This window comes from Lactuca serriola, chromosome 4 (assembly GCF_051521515.1).
Source record: "Lactuca serriola cultivar US96UC23 chromosome 4, Lser_US96UC23_V15, whole genome shotgun sequence".
NCBI classification, from domain to species: domain Eukaryota; kingdom Viridiplantae; phylum Streptophyta; class Magnoliopsida; order Asterales; family Asteraceae; genus Lactuca; species Lactuca serriola.
This window is the reverse complement of record NC_136411.1, coordinates 55,282,157-55,301,634: the sequence shown is the minus strand read 5'-3', so window position 1 is coordinate 55,301,634 and position 19,478 is coordinate 55,282,157. Positions and strand designations below refer to the sequence as shown.

Below are 19,478 nucleotides of genomic sequence, written 5' to 3'. Positions count from 1 at the left end.
CAATAAGCTGATTTACCACGTAAAGTTTCCAACTTTACGTGTACAAACACATGAACAAGGGAATAAAGGCTAAAAGATGCTTAAAAGGGGGTAGATCTAGGGTTAATATGCAAAATAGCTCCATAAAGGCAATAGATCTGGGCTTTACAACTCCTAAATGAACAGATCTAAAGTTATCTCGGCAAAAGAGAGCTTCCATATCAACATAAGGCTTTGAGAAAGGCATTAACAAGATCTAGAAAGGGTTTTAAGGCATAAAAGAGAAGGAAAACTGAAGAATACCTCAAAGAGCTCTTGCTTTCCCTTGAATCTCTGCTCTACAACCCTTCTCCTTGTTCCTTTCTTCTTCTCCTTCTTCAAGCCTTCACAATAGCACACAAAATCACTTAGAATCACTCAAGAACGAATTAGGGTTTTCTCACAGCTTTTGAGGGTGAAGGAGGCAAGATTGGGGGCTATAAGGTGGCTTAAATAGTGGGCAACCCGGGGATTTAGGGTTTCTCCCAGACGGACAGACTCGCCGAGTCCAGAATATGGACTCGCCGAGTCGCCAGCTAACACGTGCTCGAAAGCCCGACCCTACTCGGCGAGTCAGGCTATGAACTCGCCGAGTCCCTCTTATAAAACTTCAAAATAAATACCAAGGAATTATCATACCGGAGACGGGTCGTTACACGGTTCTTGACCGTCAGCTTGTTCAACTCCCGGTAATCAATGCACATCCGGTGTGAACCATCCTTTTTCTTGACGAACAGGATAGGCGCTCCCCACGGCGAGCTGCTTGGCCGAATAAACCCCTTCCCCTACAGCTCCTGGAGCTGTGAGGATAACTCTTGCATCTCTGGAGGTGCAAGGCGATAAGGCACCTTAGCGATAGGCGCAGCCCCCGGAACCAAATCGATACTGAACTCCACTTGCCTCACAGGAGGCACACCCGACAACTCCTCGGGAAAAACATCTGGGAACTCACGCACCACCGGAACCTCCTCAACTGAACTCGGCCTCTCGGAAACCACCCGTGTATCCATCACATACGCCACAAAACCCTTACAACCCTGCTATAGACACTGCCTCGCCCTAGCGGCCGAACAAAACGTTGATCCTGAACGTGTACCCTCGCCGTACACCGAAAGAACTCCCCCACTAGGGTCTCGTATGGTCACCAGCTGACGCTCGCAGTCGATAACCGCACTGAATCTGCTCAACCAGTCCATGCCCACAATGAGACAGACATCACCCATCGCAATAGGAACCAGATCAATCGGGAACTCAACACCGAAAATCTCGACTACGCAACCTCGGAGAACCTCCGTGGCATATATCACTCTCTCATCAGCTATGGAAACTCTCAGAGGCCGGCTCAACGCCTCACGACTAACACTGATATGCTGACTAAAAGTCGAAGATACAAAAGACCGACTCGCACCCGAGTCAAATAACACCAAGGCAGGTACAGAATTCACAAGAAAAGTACCTACGCATAACATAACATAAGCGTAATATCTCAACATCAAAATAAATACATGAAAGAATACATACCAGCCACGACATCGGGCGCTGCGCGGACCTCCTCCGCGGTCAGCTGAAAAGCTCTCCCTCGTGCCCTCAGCGCCTCGGCCTTCACCGGCCGACTCTCTGTAGCTCTGATGGCGGTAGGGGCGGATCCCTGAGGTGCTCCATGAGCTGATCCCCGCAACTGCGGACACTCCGCCTTCCGGTGTCCGGTCTGGTTGCAGTGAAAACACACTGCAAACCCCTTGAGGCAGTCCTTGGCCATATGCCCCTCCTTGCCACACTTGTAGCAAGATCCCGCTCTGCAGACTCCATCATGACCCTTGCCACACTTCCCACAAGTGCGGCCCTTCTGGATCCCTGGTTTGGGATCAGCGGGCTTGGCCCGCTTGGCTGCCGGCTGAGACTGTGCCAGTCGCCGATCCCTCCCCTGAGATTCCGCCTCCTCCCTGGCCTGAGTCTCTAGCTCAATCTCCCTCTTCCGGGCATTTGCCTGAAGCTCCGCAAATGTCCGGTACGAGGAGTTCGCCGTGAACTCCCAAATATCCCGCCTCAAAATGCTCAAATAACGGCTCATACGTGCCTGCTCCGTAGACACGTGCTCAGGGCAGAACATCGCCCTCTCATGGAACATCCTGGTAATCACCGTAACAGACTCAGTACCCTGCTTGAGGGTCAGAAACTCTTGGTCCAAACGCTCCCTCTCCACCTGGGGAACGTACTCATCTCGAAACATGGCAGTGAACCTCTCCCAGGTCACTGCCGCAAGCTCAGCAGGCGTAAAATGCGTTGTCACAAACTTCCACCAGTCCTTCGCTCCCAAGCGAAGCTGGTTCAGCGCGAACCGAACCTTCAAATGCTCAGGTGATGAGCAAGTGAAGAAACACCTCTCTATATCAGATATCCACCTCATAGCTGCCACCGGATCCTGGGTCCCATCAAACTCTGGTGGTTTTGTGTTGCTGAACTCCCGGAACAGCAACGCATCACCACCTTGCGGCCTCGCGGCAGCAATCGCTGCGGTGGCCACTGCAACAGCAGCCTCAGAAAGAGCGGCATAACGCTCGTCAAAGGTCTCAATCAGCGTGGTCTTTATAGACCCAAACATCTCCGGTATCTCTGCCCTGATGGCCGCAGCCACCTCCTCATGGATGATCCGGCAGATCTCCTCATCACTGGTACCACTGTTCTCAGGCATCAAGCGTGTCCTCACCATGATCTACCTCTGAAACACAACATACGATAAATTAGAACCCATACGAGCATACTCACACTCGTTAACTCTTTCCTCCTTGATCCTTGGTATTCCAAAGATTCTTACTTGGGCTGTACATCGCTCCGGTGCTTTCAGTAGTACAGGCCCAATACTACTGTCCACACCGTATCAGAATACACCCCAAGTCCTCCTCTTCGGATCCCAAATTCCAAGTACTCTATCATGCATACATCTCCCTCTAATAGATCTCTTACAAGCCCTTCGCTGCTACCTACTCACTCTCAAGCATCTCATAGCAGCTCACCTCCTCCTAGGCTAAGGCATCACAAATCAGGCCACTCTAGTCCTAATAGGAATACCTAGCCTACTCTAGCATGCGGATACATCATATCAATATCAATATCACATAACATAAGGGTATTTTAGGAAATCACCGCTCGGGCGCGGACTGATCGTACACACAACTCTGCTCTGCATTTTTTTTTCAAAATCTTTTATTCTTTTTGAAAATACTTCTCCAATCCTCAGTTTGAGTTCAAATACGCCCGAAGGTGTACCCGAATCCCTCAAACCAAGGCTCTGATACCAACTTGTAACACCGTGAATTTCAAAATAATTTTTCACAAATTATAAAAACATTTCTCATTTAATTTTCATAAAAACATTAAGTTAAAATCCCAATTCACATCATACAAATCCCAAGATCATATATATGTATCAAAAATCCCATGTGTGTGTACAGATCAAGCCGGCGCCTTCCCACGGTCATCGCTAGTACCTGAAACAAACAACACTAACATTGTAAGCACAAAGCTTAGTGAGTTCCCCAAAATACCACATAAACATATATTAGCCACTCGAGGCTATAACTCTATGGGTCCGTGCACCCAAGCTCTGTGAACCCTCAGGTTCTAACTCTGGGAACCTTCCGGTTCCAACTCTAAAAACATGCACAGCATAAATCACATAGACATCATGCAGTACAACACATAGCATACACATAACATACACATACTCTGACACATAAATCTGATTACCTACTCAAGGTAAAGTATAGTGAGAAGACTCACCTCAGGTATCTCGATAACTCGCGAATCCTGGAAATCACTCGTGCTCGATCCTCCGAGCTATAATCCTCCTATAACATCATATATCTCTTAATTAACACTTTTACCACTAAGGTTGACTACCCTTATCAAGTCAACACTGGACAACTCTGGTCAACGGTGGCCGGACTCGGCGAGTGCACTAGGGCGACTCGGCGAGTCTAGGCGTTTTCACCAACTCTCTAGGATTCCCTTTTTGACACGTCGAGTATTCCCCTGACTCGACGAGTTCCACCTGGTATGAATCGCGGGGCCACCCTGACTCAACTCGTCGAGTCTCAAGAACAACTCGGCGAGTTCCAGTTCGACTCAATCCACCTGTCAACCCTCTCTAACTCTCCCTGACTCACTGAGTCAACTCATAACTCGGCTAGACCACTCACTGAGTGGTTAAGGTCAATCTTCATGCTACTCGCCGAGTCTGTTCTTCAGACTCGGCGAGTCCATGCCATGCATCAACTCAAACTTGCTTCTGAGGTCAGATCCGCTCCAACAACTCATAGATCTGGCCCTCCTAAGCTTATTTATCACGTAAAGTCCACATCTTGGTGCTCATAACACACACCATGACTCATAAATGGTGTTTTGACCTTAAGCACAAAGACCTCAATCCAAAACCCCCATGGATTCATAAAAAGCTGGGGCAAAGGGACACTCTGGACCTCCAAAGGTCCAGATCTAGAACCTAACTCGCTTAAGGGACCAAGGAAGCACTAGATCTAGCCACAAAAGGGCTCAATAAGCCCTAAATCAAAAGGGCTCAATACTTGAATGGTTTTTTTCGAACGAATTTAAAACTTCGATGGTCTCGTAAGTCATTTTCCCTATTTGAATATGAGGCATTAAACGTGAATATTAGATCCGTTAGTTTGTGGCAGAGTATTAGTGCATCTCCAACATCATTGTGTTTTTTGTCGTTACAGACTATTTATAGAGTATGAAATATAGTAAATATTCAAACTCATTTATATTTGACACTCTATAAAAATAAAGGAATAAATAGTGATACTTTAAATTTAGAGTATAAACTATATAATCTCTCACACAAATTATTTTTACATTGAGTGAGGTTGGAGATGAACATTCTAAACTCTATTTTAAATGAAATGTAAAAATAATGTGTCTGGATATGCTTTTAGAAGAGTTAATATAATGTTAAAAGTGTTGTAACTCTTAAAATTCAAAAATCAGCCATTATAATGTATAGACAAAACTGTAAATTTGGTCCTTGTGGTTTTCAAAAACCTTTGGATGGGGTCCAAAAAGTTTCTGACTTCCATGGGAGGTCCAAAATCAAGGTTTTTCTGTGTTTTTGGTCCAAAAAAACATAAAATGACGATTATACTCTTTTATTTTCTTTTTTTGTATTTTTTATAATTATTATAATGTTGTTCTAATTAAAAAATAAAGAAAAAGAAAAAAAGTATTCCCACCCCAGTCCCCACCCAGTTCTCTCTCTCTCTCTCTCTCTCTCTCTCTCTCTCTCTCTCTCTCTCCTTGTCGAATTCAATTGGGTAAATGAAAAAACCTTTTGAACCCATTCACCACAAACTCCACCTTATATCCCCCACTACTTAGATTAATCAAACATCACCCAAGCACCCATAAACACCACCACCACAGCCTCCCTGTCGTTCTTGGGGTTGTGTCACCGGGAACCACCCAACTCCACCCCTTTCTTCCTTGGATTACCGACCAACAGTCCCCACCACCTTATTTCGGCGGTTTCCACCACCACCCTCTTCCTTCCCTCCCTCTCGTTGAGCTCATCGGAAACGAAGCAACAAAAGTAGGTCGAGCAGCCCTTGCCACCACGTCGTCATTGCTGTGAACCACCGTTGTCTTTAGCTGCTGCTTCCGTCAATCACATCTCCAACCAGCTTCGTCACCCCTTACGACCCCTGTAAGTCCGATTCTCCACCTCGTTATTATTGTTCTCCTGTTCAATCAATCAAGAGGATCGATTGTTTAGTTAGTTCCTTACCTACGACGTCTAACAGACGAGGGAGGAAGATGATACAGGAGCCCTAATAGTCGATGTATTTTTTGGGGGGGGCAATAGAGGTAGTGATAGTCAAAACCCCATTTGGATTTGGAAGATAGAAGAAGAAGAAAGGTCAGAGGGAAGGAAGCAAAATCGGGTCACCCACAAGTATCTGAATGGAGGACCATCGATGAGTCTATATGGACTTGGGGGAAATCGAAACGGGATCAAATTGCAGCAAGGTTTTTCTTCAATCTTATTTGCAGATGCATAAGGATGAAGAAGAAGAATGGCAGAGTCAAAAGAGCGGGTGTGATGGAGAGTACAGGGGTGGGTGGGTGTTTTTTGAGAGAGAGAGAGAGAGAGAGATTTTAGTTATTTTTTTTAATTATTTAAATGCCAAAATAAATAAAGAAAATAGAAAAAGAAATGAAAAGGGTAAAATTGTCTTTTCAAATGTATCATGGACTAAAAATGCAGAAAAACCTTGATTTTGGACCTTCCATGCAAGTTGAAAACTTTTTGGACCCCATCCAAAGATTTTTGAAAACCACAAGGATCAAATTTGCAGTTTTGTCTAATGTATAAATATGATAGATTTGAACAACATACAACAACAAACATAATTAAATTACAAAGAAACAAAAGAATATGTGAATATGTTACATTAATTATTAAGGATGATCACAATAGGTAAACCTTCTTTAAAGATTAAAAATAACGTCAATTAATAAAATAGATTACTAGGAGTGTTGGGGCTAATATTATCTAATAACACCCATGAACACCGCCCCCTTCAATGTTATTAGGTGTTAAAAGTTTGTATGTTTCCAGTTACCACTACCACTTTCCATTAACGCTTGTTTTCTTCTTTTTATCAAAAAGCCGGTGCCCACACCCACCGGGCTAATTTATTTACAAAAAGTTGTCAGCAGACATAAGTTGATAGAATTTTACTAATAAAATGATAAATATGGATTATAGATCATTTGTAAACTAATAATTAATCTTTTTGAATATCAGGTATGTATGACCTACAGTTAACCAGAGTTACAGAAACGAGGGTTTGGGTCAAAGTAACATAAAAAGTCTTGTAAAGTTGCGGTATTATCAGGCAAGTTCTATCTCCTCCTCTCTTTTGTCTTCCAAGCCTATCCTTTTATCTAATCGAATTTTGGTTTCTTTGAACTTCACAAACCCACATAATCTCAGGATTATCTGATTTTTACGTTTTATTTTTCAATATTCAACGGATTTGGGGTCCTTTATCTGGAAGTCTTAATTTTATATAGCTCTAAGTTGTTCGATTCTTCATGTCATTTCAAATTTCGTGGTTTCATATAGTCGTACGGATTTAGTCGTAGCTTAATTTGGTGTTCTTCACTTGAATTTCTTGGTAGCTGTCCAAGATTGTTGTCGGTAAGTTTTTCTTATCTTTTTTGACTAATTTTTTTGAATGAATTTAGTTTGTCTGACGCTTTATTAATCTCATTTCTGCTATGAGTTTAAATTGTTTTGATCTTCTTTACGTGTTTTATTGGACGATCTGGTTTCAGATGCTCTTATTCGAAAAAATAAATTCTGGTATAAAATTAGGGTTTTAAACCTAGAAAAATTTGTTGTAATCGTCAGATAAAAATAATTGGAATAGAATTGTACCAACTTCATAAACATTATTACATTAATCAAAGGTTTTTTACAATTCTAGTTCATACTTTAGATTCATGGTGAGATATTGGCTTCCTCTTCATATGTTTTCCTCTTGCAATTTCGTTTTCTGCAGATACATAAACCATGAGTCGCTCAGAGGGACCTCACCGAGGATTTCTCCCGATTGGGAATCCCTTCAAGATGATGATGCCCAAAACTTCTCATCTCCCATCAACATTCCTAACTACATTCGAGAAAAATCTGGCCAAAAGATTTCAACAATTAAAGCCAAATCATCCAAACGATGTCATCACCTTTTCATGGATGAAATCCGCATTGTCTTCAATTTGTGATACACTTGATGATGTAAGGAAACTGATTGTAGATCTAGAGCTTCCAATATGCAGCTGGGATATAAAATGGGTGGATATGTATTTAGACAACAGTTTAAATTTACTTGATTTTTGCAGTGCTTTTGGAACCGATATCGTGAGGCAAAGATTCGGTTACGTGATGCTAAAATGTGCATTACTTGATCTTGATTCAGATAACCCACAAAAGCTAATGAAAGCATCTTCTTCGCTTCATGAATGGAGACAATATCACAACTCTTATCACAATTCAAAGCTACAAGATTGTTGTGATGTTATATCCAAGCTTGAACAAACACTTAACTTGCCCAAAATCAAGAACATACCCAAAGCCAAAGACTTGGTTCGAGCCATGTATGGACTCAAGGTTCAGACCATGTTCATCTTTTCCACATTCGTGGCTGCATTTTCAACTTTCCCTAGGGTTCTTGTCGAGTTGCAGGTTCCTAAACTGTATTTATGGCAAGAATCTTTTACAGAGTTGCAGGTGGTTGTCAATGGTGAAATCAAGAATGTATATAGTTCGAATGGGGTTTCTCCATTGATGGAGCTTCGAAGAATTGAGGAAAATGTGAAGAAGTTGTACCCTTTGCTTCATGATGGTTTGGATGATGTTAAAGATGAAGATTTTAAGAGTTATTGTTCTGAATTGATGGAGAATAATGAGAAGTTTTTGATTGGGTTGGATGAGATCAAATCAGAAATGGATCGATTTTTTAAAGTTGTGGTGAGTGGTCGGATGGCGTTGTTGGATAATTTTCAACAGCAACCACCAAGGAGTGGGGTCCAACAGGTTAGAATGTGACTTAATGTTTTTAGTGCATGTATGTATGTGGTGTTTTTGTTGAGGTTTTTTGGTGGATTACATTAGCATGTCATATGTAACTAGTTTATACTATAATAACATTTTAAAAAGGTATTGGTGTCTGCTGTGTTGTTTTGACTTGACAGTTCTTAATAAAGAAATTCAAGAAAATGATCATGGTGTTTTGTTTCACAGAATATGCACCTTGTGAATAAAACATGTTATTAAATTATAATGCTCACTTTTTGAGTAAAGAATGACTTATGTTATCCAAGAATCTTAAAATTTTGTTGCAAATGGTTAAAGTGAGTGTCCTTTTGTAAAAAGAAAATGCAACATATGTCGAGAATATTTTTGACAAGATGAAGTTAGTTAACAATGTTTTTTTTTTTGAAGAAGATGCGTATCATCATGCATGTTATACTTTTATGTTTGTTTATCATCAAATAAGTAATCACATGTACCAACAAAATAGATAGTATATAACAATAAGATAGGAGTTTGGTTTGTTTATCAACACAGAAGTAGGGCAAATACATATCGTGCAAATACTTATTGTTACAAGCCTTCACTTTCAATCAGAATAATAAACCGTGCAAATACTTTGATGGATTCAAAGCCTTAAAACTGAAATGGTGATAACAAAGAGGATGAGTCACTATTGTAATGTTGCACAACCAAAACTTTATTGAATACTTTTTGATAGGGAAAAACACTTGAACAAAAAAACAGAACAGAAACTAAAATGAAGCTACTTGAAAGGCTGCTGTAACATGCCTATTTATTCTTACAATAAAGTAAATAAAATGCTGAAAAATTGGTCCACCACCCTAGTATCATGGATAATTGTCGATGTTACCCATCCATAATGATGTTACCCATCCATAATAACTCATCAACATTAAAATCAACATTAATCAACATTCTCCCCTTTAATGTTGACATCTTCAGTCCCAATCAACCTTCTCATCTCAGTGAACTTAATCTAAGGTAAAGCTTTGGTTAAGATATCCGCCTTCTGCAAATGGCCACTAACATGTTCGACATGAATTTGATCTCGCTCCACACACTCCCGTATGAAGTGAAATTTAGTGTCGATGTGCTTGCTTCGCCCATGAAACACAAGATTTTTCATCAATGCTATAACTGATTGATTGTCGACTAGAAATTGCACCCTTTGAGCCTGTTTTCCTGTAAAAAAAAAACTAACCATGTTTCTTAGCCACAACGCTTTACATGCTGCCGTTGTCGCAACCATAAACTCAGCTTCACATGAGCTTAATGCAACCGTTTGCTGTTTTTGAGATGCCCATGAGACCGGGTTTTCTGAATAGTAGAACACCATGTCGGCCGTTCCTCTCCGGTCCTCAATATCAAATCCGTAGCTGTTGTCACTATATCCGCAAAACATCCCATTTCCACCCTTTCAATACTTTAAACCATAACTAGTTGTACCCCTGAGATAACGTAAAATCTGCTTTACAACTGCGTAGGGACTTTCTTTCGGTGACTGCATGAATTAACTTACTACCCCAACCGAGTAACTGAGATCGGGACGAGTATTAATCAGATATCGGAGACTTCCAATTATACGTCTGTACTTGGTTGGGTTGACTGCCTTCCCACCTTCATCCTTGGTCAGTTGCAATTTAGGATCCATTGACCATTTTGCTGGGTTGTACTGTGACATTCCTGCTTCTTCCAAAATCTTTTCAGCATAAGTTTCCTGGTTAATTGAGATACTATATTGCTCTTGATTAACCTCTATCCCTAGATAGTAATTCAACTTCCACAGGTCACTCATGTCAAAAATTGTGTTCATTCTAACCTTGAATTCTTGAATTTGTTTCTCACTCGACCCCGTCACAATCATATCAACAACATACACAACGATAATTAAGATTGAGTTCTTACACTGCAACTTGTACACGGCTTGCTCTTGTGCACATTTCTTGAACCCCAATTCTTTTAATGCCTTTTCGAGTTTCGCATTCCATGACCGAGGTGTCTGTCGCAACCCGTAAAGAGCTATGTGCAACCTATAGACCATTTCCTCTTTTCCTTTCACTTCGAAACCGGAGGGTTGAGTTACATAAACCTCCTCATTGAGTTCCCCATTTAAGAAGGCTGACTTGACATCTAAGTGATGTACAAGCCAGTTTTCTTTTGCTGCCAGAGACAATAGCAACCGTAATGATTCCAACCGAGCCATCGGGGCAAACGCATCTTCAAAGTCTACACCCTTCCGTTGTACATAAACCTTGGCCACAAGACGCTCCTTGTGTTTTGTAATCGTACCCGATGTGTCTCTCTTTAGCTTAAACACCCACTTTAACCCTATCACCTTTCGATTGGGCGGTAATCGGGTTAAAGTCCACGTCCGGTTTTTCTCTATCGAATCTATCTCTGCACGCATAACTTTCATCCAATGGGTCTCCTTTGTTGCTTCAAGAAACGAAGCAGGTTCTTCATTTAACAACAACAAACCGGCTTGTTCATACAAATCTCGCATCTCTGCTTCTGTCAACACAGGGGCCCGTTGGTTTACTTCATGAATGGAGCGAGTACCCCGTACAGGGGTGTCATCGAAAGCATCAGATGGTATAGTTTGATTGATCAACCCACTGCTTGAGCCTTCTGTATCTACAGTACCAGGTGAATTTAAAGAAGAAGAGAAAATATTATTATAATTTGGGGTTAATGGGGTATGTGGTCCCTCCCCATGATTTTCGTTGGTGGGCCTTGAATTTTCCATGTTACCCATGAATATGGGTTGTACCATGCATGTGCTTCCTGACAACCTTTCATGTGTAGTCTCCCAATCCCATGATTTTGCTTCATCAAATAAGACATCATGTGCCACAACAATCTTTTTAGCTTTAGGATTGTATAGTCTGTAAGCCTTGCTCCCATGTTCTATACCTAAATGAACCATAGGTATGCTTCTATCTTCGAGTTTAGTGAGATGACCTCCCATCTTTTTTACAAAAGCCAAATAGCCAAATATTTTTAAATATTACATATTTGGTTTTCTTTTCTTCAAGCCTTTGTACAGAGTAAAGTCTCTCACGACCTTAGTGGGAATTCTATTAAGCAAGTAAAGTGCATGGCGTACTGCCTCCCCCCACATTGGATTTGGTATGTTCATGCTTTTCAACAACGACCGTGTCATCTCGACTACTGTTCTGTTTCTCCACTCCACAACACCGTTCTATTGCGGGATATACGGCGTTGTGGTTTGCCTTTGGATTCCTCCTTCCCGGCAGAAATTGATGAAGGCTTGTGAGTTGAACTCGCCTCCCCGATCTGTCCTTAGTATCTTCACCCTATGCCCGGTTTCCATCTCAACTTGAGCTTTGAAGATCTTGAACTTTGCTAACGCTTCTTCTTTTGATCTGAGTAGATAAACTCACATATATCTACACCAATCATCAAAAATCAATAAAAATATTTGTTACCTCCCATTGATTGTGGTGTTATTGGCCCACAGAGATCAGCGTGCACGAGTTCCAACGGTTTGGAGGCTCTCCACTGAGCTTCATTAGGGAAGCTTTGCCTTGTTTGTTTTGCCACAACACACCCATTGCACAACTGTTTGGGGTGCGAGACACAAGGCATTCCTGTCACCATTCCTTTCTTTCCCATTATTTCTAAAGTGTGGAAGTTAGCATGTCCCAAGCGGGCATGCCAAATCCATGCATCATCGTCCAAAGAAGCTGCCAAGCACGTTGGTTTTACAACTTGTAGTGCGATTTTATACAGCCTATTCACCGACCTTTGGACCTTCAACACAAGCTTTCCTTGCTCATTATAGACCCATAAGTGTTCATTATGTAACCAAGCATCATAACCCACTTCAGTTAACTGACCCAAACTAAGGATGTTGCTAGTCAAAGCCGGGATAAAATACACATCCGATATTACTAACTGGTCACCATTTTTACATTGGAACAATAGTGTACCTTTTCCTTTAATTTCAATCGTAGAGCTATCACCGAACCGAATCCGACCCGTGACGCTTTCGTTTAATTCTGCAAAGAAATTTCTTTCCCCGGTCATGTGATTACTTGCTCCGTTGTCGAAGTACCACATGTCACGATTGCTATCGTTTCGACTTTCATGCAGTTTAGGGAACACTTTTTCTTCATTCAACAGTACCATTGATGGTATGTCCTCCCCTTCAACACACAATAAGAGAGTTGGTTCTGATGGGTTTCGAGCACTACATCATTCTTATGGTGTACATGCAAACCCTAATAGCTTTTGGATCTAGTTTGTCTAATGAACATGCAATTGAATATCCAAAGCTATAAACCCTAGATCTAACATATTATAATCTGAATTAGGGTTTATAGAAATACCTTTGATTGTTATGTAGTAATAACCAAGGTTCTAAAAGGTGTGAGGCGTGGCGTGGCGGCAAGGCCAAGCCTCAAGCTTAACGAGTTATGGCGAGCCATGGCGTTTTTCAAGGCGTGATGTAAGGCGGCGATTTTGTATTAATTTATAATTATATTACCGCATAAATATAAATTTATATCAAATATACCTAGTTTTTAGAAGTGTTATATCAACAACTAATAACAGAAAGTTAATAAAAACCACAATACTTGTATGTCCGATTAGAAAAGGTATAAAAAGAGCAAAAAAACATGTCTCAAACGAAAAAAACACGCGCCATAACGCGCCATGACACGCCATATCACGCCTTGCCACGCGCCACGCCTAACAGCAACGTTATGAAGCTTTTCGTAACGGCGACGCCGCGCCTTGGTGCCCGCCATGGCGCGCCTTTTAGAACACTGGTAATAACAATCAATTCCTTGCTTTGATTGGCTTCAGAAAGCTTAGTACTTCAAGTGTTGCACCTCTAATGGAGTCACAAACACCACTAAGCAACTTGGATGAATAGAGAAGAGAGAGGAGGCACCAAACACTGCTGGAAACCCTAATCTAAGTGTTAGACACGTTTTTAGTGCCCAAGGTTCCTTATATACTTAGGCTGTTAGGGTTATCCAATAAGGAAACCCTAATTTGACGGCTTAAGCCCTAAGCAGCCCATGGATCCCTTCTGGAACATGCCTTGGACGATTTCTAATGGGCTTCCCCATAGAATTCATCCAACATATTATTCAAAGGTGATCCATAGCCCAATTGCAATTATCTTATAATTACAATTCCAGTCCCCTAAGTTTAAATGAATCTGTAACATACACGTTCTGAAATTGTGTATTGTTATTATTAAAAGTGAATAAAATTGAGTTTTGAGTTCTAACATATAGTTTTTACTAGAAATGAAGTAAAACTATGTTTAGAATCACTCAGAAAATGTTGGAAGTCTTATGAGATTCCAATTAAAAAGTCAAATAGTGAAATTTAGCGAAAATATAAAATTTGAAATAATTAAAATTTTATTATTGAAATTTGTAGATAATCTCGTTAGAAACATTTAGGCGAAAACCTCGTCAAAATCCGAGTTATAACGAAGAAGTTATGACCAATAGAAGATTCACATCAAAATCGACATGGCACCGAATGACGTAAAAAGTGAGTTTTTGATAAACTAATTTTTAGCCTTAGTAATCTAAATGAAAGTCGTAGTATTCGTTAAACCGAGAAGTTCAATAAAAAGAACGCCAAAATCTGACTTCGTATGAGGAAGTTATGTTTTTTCGAAGTTTCAGCTTAGCAGTAGACAGATAAAAACTCGAATTTTAGATCGAATGGTTTTTAGCCGACACAACCTAAGCGATAATTGAAGGTCTCGTCATTAGTAGTACAACGGTAAAAAGTCTGACAGAAACGGATATCGGATGAAGAAGTTATGAATTTTTAACGGATTTTCCTGTCCCGGTCTGTTAAAAATAATAATATTAAAATTAAAGTCAAAATTAGCCGACGATGTCTAAACGAAAGTTGTAGAGCATAATTTTAGCTACGCGTGGATATAAAGAACGTAAAAAACAGAGCCAGTATGCGAAAGTTATGGATTTTAGAAGAATTGGGTGCGATTTTCGAGAAATTAATGATAAGACCCGGAATATTCGTGTGAACAGTACCGGCCACGTCACCCTTATCCATCCGAGTCCAAATCTGTTGCGTGTTGTGCTTTGATTCGTCTGAAGCGCGGTCCAGTCCGAGACCGACGCGTGTACAGTGACAAGGCGCGTCCAAGCCAGCTGCTTCGCCCCCTCGCTGCCACCTGCCTTCGCATGCTTCGGCCGCGTGTCCTTCGCTCTAGCAGCCGCGTGTCTCTTCTGATTGGCCAACCTTCGTAGCTTGGTCCTATATAAAGGAGGGATGCGAACCAGCCCGGGTAATTTGAGAAAATTGCCATTTTTGGCCCCTTTCTTCATATTTTTATTATTTTGACTTCCCCCGAAGCCCCGGTATTATTTTTAAAGCCCGGAATACGTCCCGAAGTGCCCGGAGAGCCTGAGAAATTATTCTTTTTGGTTTGAAGCTCTACCTTTTTAAAGCCCGGTTTTTAGCTAATTCTCTCGGTTTTCAACGAATAAAGCCATATTTGGAGCCGATATGCTGCTCAAATTACTATTTTAACCCCCGATTATTTTAAGGTGAGTTCAATATATAGGAACAATTGTATGTTATGTGTTATATGTGCTATGTGCTTTTCAGTGTTATTATTCTGAGTCATTTTCTCGGGTTATTTTCTTATTCGCTATTTTTAATAGCAAAGTTATACCTTTGACCATGTGATCAGTGAAAGGACTAAGATTCACGGTGGTACTGGTATGTAGCCTCTGGCCATGTAGAACATGTCTCGTAAGAGAATGACTTCTATTCTATGGCATTGGCAGAATGTTAGATAGGAATGGTATGTAGCCTCTGACCATGTAGAGCATGACTCCGTAAGAGAATGAACTCTATTCTATGGTATTGGCAAATGGTTAGATAGGGGTATAAGCCTGAAATCTATCAAAATGTTAATCAGAAATTATATGTCTTCTGTGCCATTTGGGCCAAAGCTTTATTGATGCATATCAAGTATTGAAATCGTTATGTCTCATCGATCGTAAATCTTTGAATCAAATCTTGAGTTGATATTGAAAGCCTGACATATGATACACATATGCTATTGTTATTCTTGTTCCCTTTTGCTTCTGTTATATTGTTATATATAAGGCATAAGATTATATTGTATCTATTTATTGAATTCACTAAGCGTTATCGCTTATCCTTCTCAATGTTTAACAATTGCAGGTGATGAGTATCCAATATAGTTTTATATTGCTGAAAGATTTAGAATAGTTAATTCTATTTCTCTGTATTTTAATGTTCATGTATGTATATGAATAGTACATTCCTGGGTAGATATGAAATGTAATAAAACTTAGTTGGTTTGTATCCAATCTTTTGTAATCATTTTATTAATATAAAATATTGTTTTATAAATATGCATTTAGCATGTTTTGAGGAAGTAACTTAAGAATAATGTTGGAATAGTATGTAAGTTTGGTCTTTCATAAACACGAAAGTTAAGGTCTTTCAGAATCTCTTTTAGCCACAAATTTAATTCTTTATTAATTGTTGACTAATATTAATTAAACTATATGATTTCTCCTTTTATATATTATTCTCATAATATATTAATAAATCATAATTAAACTTTTCTCTCCTGAATTCATCTTACATATTGCTATGGTGAAGGCAACTGAAAAGGACCATGCTCATAATCGGGTCAAGTACATACCAAAATAGTTATGGACTTAGACACTAATCCAATATGTCACACCCCCAAACCAAGGATGGCGGAAATGTCCGGGGGTGGAGGACTTCATGTACAGTATCACAACAACGTGTATAATAGTGCTCAAAGTAAATACAACCATCATAAATATAATTGAAAAAGTTACACCAAAGTATATGTTTACATGTTCCAAAATCAATTACATTATGATGACAAAAATAAATTGTTGACGGTTTAACGTCCCATCCTCAAAGCGCTGAAGTTTTCCTGTTTCACTGATTTCCTAAGAATACAAGTAGTTTTGAAAAAGTGTCAACAATTAAGTTGGTGAGTTCATAAGAGTTTTGTTTGAAGTAGAAACCATTTTCCTTGTAAAATAGATAGAGTTTGATTTCCATAAAATCCAATATTTTCTTAGTTAAGTATGAACAAAATATTTCTATAGGACGCGTTAATGAACCCTAGAATGACCCGTAGATTTCCCCTATAATCGTCCAGCGTATATAAGTTATATAAGATTTAAGTTAGATAAAACGTTGAATATAGTGGGTCTGTCCTAGGTCCACAACCCAACGAGGAACAGGAGATGAGGCGGGCACCACCAATTCTAAGCCAATCAAGACTAATTTCTTATATGACTCAAGCATATACGCTCAACGATTATAGTTGAAGTCTAACAATTCTAGATGAAATATAGTTTTAATATCATAACAACTATTTCATGTGAACCTGGTACTTTGGAATGTACCCCATTTGTAGTTAAAAACCCGGTACTTTGTATCTGTACCCCTTTTTGTATAAAACCCGGTACTTTGGAATGTACCCCATTTATATGAAAACCCGATACTTTGTATCTGTATCCCTTTTTGTATAAGACCCGGTACTTTGTATCTGTACCCCTTTTTGTATAAAACCCGGTACTTTGTATCTGTACCCCTTTTTGTATAAAACCCGGTAATTTGTATATGTACCCCTTTTTGTATAAAACCCGGTACTTTGTATCTGTACCCCTTTTGTAATTAAAAACCCGGTACTTTGTATTTGTACCCCTTTTTGTATAAAACCCGGTACTTTGTATATGTACCCCTTTTTGTAATTAAAAACCCGGTACTTTGTATTTGTACCCCTTTTTGTATAAAAACCCGGTACTTTGGAATGTACCCTATTCGTGTGAAAACCTTTTGTAATGTAATGATCATAAACTATACCTATTATAGTTTATCAAAATGTTTGAAATGTACATGCAACCTAACTATATTTATTATAGTTTAGTATGTTTATTTGTATTGTATTTGAACCCTTTCTATGTAAGTCAAATGTATAGTACAATATAGCTATGTTTATCTTGCTTTGATTTGTACTAATGGTTATGATGGAGGATTCTTATAAATTCAGTAAGTAATTTTCCTATTATATAAATATATCATTACAAGGAATACATGTAATATATGAAGTCATCAAAGATTTAACACTTTGCTCAACATGTTACAAAGTGTTTTGAAAGTTACAAGCTGTTAACTAACTCTTAACCTTTCTGCACTGTTTTAGAAAAATCATACGAAGTCAAAAACTAGATCCGTAAATTCTGAGAGTTCCTAAATTGTGTCTAGTTTACTCATAATTTTTATCATGATTTTTGGAAGCCTTTAACTTGTATTAAAATGCTCATATTCACAGACTGGTCCGGACTTGTGTTTGAAAAGACAGGCTGTTTTGTAAAAATCACCATAAATTGTAAAAAAAATCGTGTGGAGATGTGCAAGTAGTCATTTTAAAGCTAAGAAGTGGAACTACTTGAACCTAAACCAGTTTTGAAAACTAAAATGTTTAAGTTGTCCAAAACAGTCCGTGAATGGAGTTGAACTTTTCTGATGAAGGCTGTTAGAAAAGTTTACTTATGTTCTTGGTGTTTTAACTTGTATTCCCCCCCTAAAAACTTGAGAAAACATGAAGATGTAGGGGTATGAACTCACCTTGAGTGATTTCAGTAGATGGATGATGGAGAAAAGAAGTGTTCAACTCAAGAACACTTGAATAATCACTTGAAGGTTCAAAGATCTAACAAGAATGTGATGATGTTTGTGTAAGAAATCAATGATTTGAGTAGAAAGAAGTGTAATAATCACAAGGAGGATGAATTATACTTACCAAGGGAAGAATATATCTTGAAAATCGGCCTTGGAGTCTTGAAATAGAGAGAAAAAGTTTGAGAGAAAAGTTGTGTTTGATTTTTGGTGAAATGAGAGCAAGTGAGTGAGAATGATGAGAGAGGATGAATATCCAGCTCTATGAACGTGGAAATAACTTGTTAGAGAGGTAAAAAGGACAAGGAAGTGACAAGGTATGGTGGGGAGGAGTGTGGGTTAGTCATGGAGTGGGTATGGTGGTTGCTTGTGTCATAGAATAAAGGAAAGTCAACACTCCACCTCTTGTACTTCACCCACTCTTTTTGGATAAGGTTTTGTCCTTAAAAACATGATAAATAATTAATTATGGGTCCTTATATGTTAAAATAAAGTTTTGGGTGAAAATCATGCGTTAAAATAATTAAAAACGAAGCTAAAATGCAAAACTACTCGAAAACCGGAAAGAAATGGACTTCCAGCGAGGCCTCTCGGTCCTAGGCCGAGGTTTGGTCCTCCTGATGCTAGGCGCGAAGCGAAGGGAGCAAAGGTAAGCAGGAAGCGAAGGGCTCGGTCCGAAACAGTCAGAAGCGAAATAGACCGAAGGCATCATGGGCGAAATGGACCGAGACTTCGGGTTCGGGTCTTGTGCGAGGTTCGGGCCCGAGAGGACCCTTCGGGTTCGGTTCAGCAGCTTTCGGCTCAGAAGGGTTCGATTCTTCCAGCTTCGGTTCTTAGCAGGTTCGGTCCCTATAGGGACCTTCGGTTCTAAGAGGACTTTCGGCCCTAAGAGGGGTTTCGGGTCCTTAAGAGGGGTTTCGGGTCCTCAAGCCTATTTTACACGTTTTTACCCCGTTTCAAGCCGTTTTTGACCCGGTTAAGGGTCGGAATGACCCGAATGACTTCAAAAAGTTACGGGAACTTTTGAGAGAGATTTGGGAGAGATTTCACATACTTAGAGAGATTTGGGAGAGATTTCACATTCTTGGAGAGATTTCTC

The 19,478-nt window shown here is 39.8% G+C and overlaps 1 protein-coding gene across 1 annotated transcript; it reads left to right on the top strand.

Moving 5' to 3' along the window:
• The first annotated feature begins 6,926 nt into the window (after positions 1–6,926).
• On the top strand, positions 6,927–8,766 carry LOC145101604 (protein BPS1, chloroplastic-like). The gene is made up of 2 exons (XM_079038837.1): positions 6,927–7,237; positions 7,602–8,766. The coding sequence occupies exon 2, from the start codon at positions 7,613–7,615 to the stop codon at positions 8,642–8,644; it is 1,032 nt and encodes a 343-aa protein (XP_078894963.1). The 5' UTR covers positions 6,927–7,237; positions 7,602–7,612; the 3' UTR covers positions 8,645–8,766.
• The last annotated feature ends 10,712 nt before the right edge of the window (positions 8,767–19,478 follow it).